The sequence below is a fragment of the Ptychodera flava genome, chromosome 9, assembly GCF_041260155.1.
Source record: "Ptychodera flava strain L36383 chromosome 9, AS_Pfla_20210202, whole genome shotgun sequence".
Taxonomy (NCBI): domain Eukaryota; kingdom Metazoa; phylum Hemichordata; class Enteropneusta; family Ptychoderidae; genus Ptychodera; species Ptychodera flava.
The window spans coordinates 3,973,655-3,979,654 of record NC_091936.1 but is presented as its reverse complement, the minus strand read 5'-3'; the positions used below and the strand labels follow the sequence as shown (position 1 = coordinate 3,979,654).

The 6,000-nt window shown below is 36.2% G+C and overlaps 1 protein-coding gene across 3 annotated transcripts in view; it reads right to left on the bottom strand.

Annotated features, from left to right (window-relative positions):
• Nucleotides 1-1,844: 1,844 nt before the first annotated feature.
• The window catches only part of LOC139139794 (insulin-like growth factor 2 mRNA-binding protein 1), a 38,096-nt gene continuing 33,940 nt past the window's right edge, over nucleotides 1,845-6,000 (bottom strand). For 2 of the 3 annotated variants that reach the window (XM_070708711.1, XM_070708712.1), the window contains 2 exons: nucleotides 5,710-5,823; nucleotides 1,845-5,371 (listed from right to left, as the gene is read on the bottom strand). In XM_070708711.1, the coding sequence (XP_070564812.1) occupies nucleotides 5,225-5,371; nucleotides 5,710-5,823 (261 nt within the window). In that variant the 3' untranslated portion in view covers nucleotides 1,845-5,224. The remainder of the gene's footprint in view (nucleotides 5,372-5,709; nucleotides 5,824-6,000) is intronic. The other variant, XM_070708713.1, reaches the window with a different exon arrangement.

Genomic DNA, 6,000 nt, shown 5'->3' with positions numbered 1-6,000 from the left:
TTAAATTATTAAAAAACATCAAAATGATCATAACTGTTAAGAATAAGTATCTGTCTGCCTTCCATCAAATTTGAAAGTCAAATCATATGTGTTTGATAATGCTCACTCACAGTCGTCCATATGGAGGGACTGTGCACTTACACAAAACAAAAAGTTGATTTTTCTTCAGCTGTCAATCAAGATGACAAACTTTTCTCTATTCAAGTCAAATGAACTTTAGCACAAACTTGGGAATATACCTGTCAAATGTCTAAGCCCTAAGACAAGCAGTTTTTGAGTTTTTGACAATTTTTTACATTGCTCATTTGCATATGTCATGCCGCTAACAACTAGGTTGGTTTGAACAAAATTGTATTTAAATGCTGTTAGCAATATAACGTTTAGTCACAGAAAAAGTAAGAAAAGAAAATTTTGTGAGATTTGTTTGCTTATTTGCATATTAGTCATGTGATCAACTTGGTTTTGACACACCAAGATCTGCATCAAAATTGGAAACTTAATGCAAAATTTTAAAGTCCAAAAGCAAGCAGTTACTAAGTTTAAGATTTTTGATCAATATTTGTCTGGATTTGCACAAGTATCATGTTCTAAATTGTTTAAAGGCATTGCTCCCAATCCCTGGGATCGCCTTTGTTCTAGTCTGTAGGAGGATTACAGAGGTGTGATAGTTTTTTGTTTTCCATTGAAATTGTAATCAGGTTGGTATTTTCTGATGAGACAATCTGGTGCCAACACATGCCTTTAAACCATAGACCCTCGAGAAATATTTCTCGAGGGTCTATGCTTAAACAAACTAACATCTGCAACCCAGTAGGACTATTTCTGCGAATACTAAGTCTTGGTTTAGTAATTTTGGTGTTTCAAAGTTTTTCATTTCTTCATTTATTGAACTCATTTGCATATATTTTAGCTATGACATTCCATCCTTGATGCAAAACACATTTTATACACAAGAAATTGGTAGGGGCCAGTATCTAAGAAACCAGAGTGAACATTAGATAGATGGATACATACATTCACATGCATATACAGAGGCTACAGAAGCTCGACAGCCAGCTGCTACCCCATAACTTCTTTTGCCACATTCATTAATGGAAACTGGAAGCTAACAAGTCATCGTTGATGACACAGTCCCCGCTTGTCCATCCCCGCTTGGACTATAGGTCTGTACGGCATGGACCAGCAGCTCTCCATTTGTTCTGTATGGCATGGACCATCTACAGAAACAAGCTGTGCCCCTCATAATACTGACAAAGTTCTTTGGGTCAATTTAAGGTCAGAGTGAAGTGAAATCAACATGGACTGTGATGAAATGGACAGCTATTTCCTGATTTCACACCAAAATAGGATTAAAACACTGCTGGATTATGACGTATCTGTACCGGTCACCTGTGTACCAGTAAATGGGCTACCTAATAATCTAATAATGGTTATATTTTTATATTTCCTTGAGCAATGGGACCATTTTGATAATTGCAATGTAGAGGTCCTCAAAAATTTCAGACATGTAAATGATAAACAGAAACACTTTAATGTTTACACTGAAATAAAGCCATCATCCTCTCTGCAGTGTGTGGTGTACCTTGCCATTACCTGCTCCTGATCAAACAGCTCCATTCCAAACCATCTAACATTATGTAACAGGAGTGTAAACATGCACACATCACATCGGAGGCATAATTAGCAGGAAAGGTTTTATTTTCCATTGACAGACTCTGGCTTATCCCCTTCATATTCCAATGGAATCACTCCCAATTACATTTTGAAGTCATATGCACTGAAGGATCTCCTCTACACTGAATTATTTTATCTCTTGCATATCAAGAAACACACAGACCAAAATGTTTGCTAGAATAATAATTTAATTCCATAGTAGAAAACAGAAATGAAAACAATGCAAACGGGCAGAAAAAAAAGATGATAATGCCCTGTATAGTCAGCATAAGTACAGTGGCTCAATACAGTGTGAAGTTGGAACTTCAAAATTAACTGAAGGATCATCACAGCCCTGGAAATCTTTCTTTGTAGTACTCTCTCTCTCTCCTTCACTATGGAAGCAAGAAACACCATGCAGCATTTTTTTTAAATGTACAGCAACTTTACCTTTTTTTACCCTATTTACAGCACATCCCTGCAGCATATTTACAGCTTGAGATGATTTTGAAACCTCTGACCCCTCTTTCCCTGTGGAGTTGCCTGATTAACTTCTGTGAGTACAATGGGATCATTCCAAACTACAGGGAAGAAAGGGGTGAAAAGACAGTTTTGTCAGACTCGACAGTTGTTTTTTGCTACCATCTACAGTCAAAGTATAAGCATTTTGGAGAGTACTACTATTATTCCAGGGCTTGTGGGTTCAACAGATCCGCAGCGAGAGTTTACTGATTAAGAGGAAAGCAAATGGGTCCTCAATGACATACATATCAGTGAAATGTAACAGTCATGAAAGCTATGCTTTTTGTGTCCAAATTTGTCGAGACAAATGACCCAAAACTAAACTGTGATGGTAAGCCAGTTGTAAACTCTGTGCCTTTTGTGTGATGATGGTGACAATACTGTTGAATGCCAACATACAGGACTTTCAAGTGAATAAATGTTGTATAACAATTTGGCCGACAGCCATTAATGGAAATTATCATCAGATTGTGAATCTGTTCAGAGTTTTAATGAAACACCTACATCTATAATTTGAGTATATTGTGAGATTGGTAATATTGTATGTATTTAGGTATGAATGATCCTATTCTTGATTTGGTTGTCTTGTACTTAAAAAGGGAAGCATGCATTTCTAATTTACCCAGTCTTCTTAACAGTAAAAATTACCATCACTTCTCGGACAAACCCCGAGAGAGAAAGTCCTCAAAAGTGTGGCATGTAAACAAAGAAAAAAAAACAAAAATCACATGTCAACTGATACATATTCAGAGTAAAAGATTTTGTATTATGTGTACATTCTTAAGTTCATTTTACTTTGATAAATTGATCTGTAACTTGGAAATATGTAAGGTGATGTAAGATGAATCTAAATCATTTGTTAAAATATATAGAACAGTGAACTAGCTAGTATACTGGCCTGCAAGGTCGTGGAGACCACATCGCTTAGCTAAAACCCACTCCTGATCCTCTCCCTAAATTGCACAGCAAAATTCAAAGCAATCACTCATACATATACCTGAGGTAAAAAAAGTTCAACCTGACATGGCAGTGTCTACCATCTGAACAATCTTCTGAAAAAAGTACCAAGTGCTGATAACCATGGTGGCTGGTCCACAAAAACACTACTTCATAAAGTTTCCTACACCTTATCTTTAAACATCAAACGTTGCAACGTCTGCCTTCCATGAATAAACATGAGTCGTTTCAAAAAACTGTCTTCAATATTTCCAATAATTGCGTTTTCATTTCAAACCAACGAAATGGGTTTCTGTTCAGAATTGTCTGGTCACTTTCATACCAACTACGCTGACCTTTCATGCAAATTACACAGCTTTGGACAATGAATGAATGTCAGGAAACTTGCTGAAAGATCATCAAGTGTGTGTAGACAAATAGAAATAGGAAATTTTCTAATGTACAATATAACATTACTGACTAAGAAGTGAATTTGCCCGTTTGCTCTACTATCTCTAACACTATTGTTCACTGATTTACTATGGAAATTTTTTTTCTTTTTTTTTTCAAATGATTATGAAGATGATTAATGAATGAGATTAATAGTTATTGATCTGTCAACCTGAAGGACACAGCCAATGGCAAATCAGCACAAACGTTCATCAAAGAGCAATGCAAAGTGGTCAGACTGGTGTGCGGTTTGTTAGACAGCCTTCCATTGACACCTTGCGGCCAGACTTAACATGCTGCTCCTCACTGATAATTGCACTGCAAATGCAGATGGGGTAACACATGTAGTGAATAAGCTCTGTAGATTATGTCAAAAGTTAATGAAATACATCGAGGAAACTAAAATTCAAAAATGAAAAAACAGGAATCAGAAACAATTTTGTGAAAAAAATTTCTATGACTAGATTTCTTCTTGAAATAACAGTATTGAATTGATTATGAATTGAATAGAATATTTTTGCTAGTCACCTTTCAAGTCTGTAGCAGCCGGTCAAATGTTTCAGGTTCGTCTTGGTTGTGTCTTGATGGTTTATATAAGAGCGTTTTAAGATATTGTCATGCACATCCGGCAAGGCATCATGTGTTTGAGAAGCAATTCCAGTGCTCTCCTTTTTTTGCCAATCTTTTTATGAACACAAGGAGCACCCTTGTGGACAAAATCTCAAGAAAACCATATTTTAAATGCTATCTAAGCTATCGATAGCATGTCCTAATGGATAAGTAATTTACATGTTTTATATGTTCAGTCAACTTAATGATTTCTCTTGGCTTGGAGAACACTGTTCTGTTTTATCATTCAGTTGAGTTTCAAGCCAATGGCTCTGAGGTATATTTTGGACACATTAAAAACCAAATAAAAATCTTCTTTTTTGGTTTTTAGCGGCTTTTTTGTAGGTGGCCAGAGGCTTGAAATGAAAAAAAGCAGTTTCTAACTTTCAGCAAGATGTGCTTTGTTCCAAGTTGGAGCACAACACTAGCACAGGAAATATTGACAATTCGAACGGTATCTTTCCCTGCTGAGTTTTTTAGTACTACTATTTTTCTCTCACTTTTCATATCAAACATAAAAATAAAGTCTGTAAATATAATTTTTGGCCATAAATATACTCTTCTCTTCAAAAAAATAATGGCCATTTTACTTTTTTAGTTTTGCGATTTTTTTGTTTTTTGTTTTAAATTTTTTTTGGTTGTTTTTTTTCTTTCATTTTTTTCCTTCGTTTTAAGATCTTTTGTGCTTTCTTGAGTTTACTTCTGGCAGTTTTCATGTTTTTACAATGCCCCCCTCTTCAAACCACGTCTGGTCTGCCCACACCTGATGCCATGGTTACAACAAAGACCTGTTTAATAGACATATGATGTACCTGCCAGTCCTTTGCCCATCTACAACTGACAAGCAGTACATACTGAGGTACTAGCATGAAGAATCCAAAATATCTCATGACAAGTTTCTACAAATGTTCTACAATCTCTACAATGCACATCTTCTCTTATTTTCCTATTTCTTTGGTTGAATGAAATTCCAAGAATGAGGTAATGATACTGGTAGCTCTGTGGATATGACATCCACATTCTTCTTCTTGTTGTGTGATTTTTTTCCTATCGCCTAATCCCGGTTTCCATTCATATGACGACCCATTCCTCTTTCCATTCCTCTTTCCATTCCGGGACCTCCGGGCATACCTCCACGTTGGTTGTACTGCATCATGGCTCTGGCAGTATACAACATGAAACGAATTTGTCTCTGGGCGGACTGGAGAAAAAAGGTAGAGAAGAAAATGATGTAAGTGTAATAGATCAAAGCTTTTATCACTGAAACAGCTTTCCTGGCAAGACTGATTTTTTTAGCGCCACCAATGACAGCAAAAATGAGAATTCACTTTCGCTAGTCCAAACACACATTGACACAATACCACAACTTCCATTTTTTTCCTGAGCATAGATCTCTAGTGTGCCACAAGTGACAAACAGATTATATGAAATTGTTAGAGATTCAGCACAGCGAAAAATCTATTACAGAGAAACATGAAAATCAAACTCTTTCAAATCATGGACAGTGTGAAATAGCGCCCTCTATTGACAGTAACATACCTGGCTTGCAAAGAAATGACCCTTGATGCGTACAACTACTTCATTTTTCTCATTGGGTTTCACGTCTTTTGGTACGTCAATTTCAGCTCTGGTCAGCAACTCTAGGTCCTGAATCTGAGTTCAAGCAAAAAGGACATTAAAATGAGGCAATAAAATTGATGCAAGAATTTTCAAGACATGCACACATAACGATAAATAGGAGTTTAATATTGAAGAATTGGGTTGAAAGCACACACTTGGGTTTCTAAAAGATACGCAAGTAGGTTTTTTCTCAATAGCAAAGAGAAAACA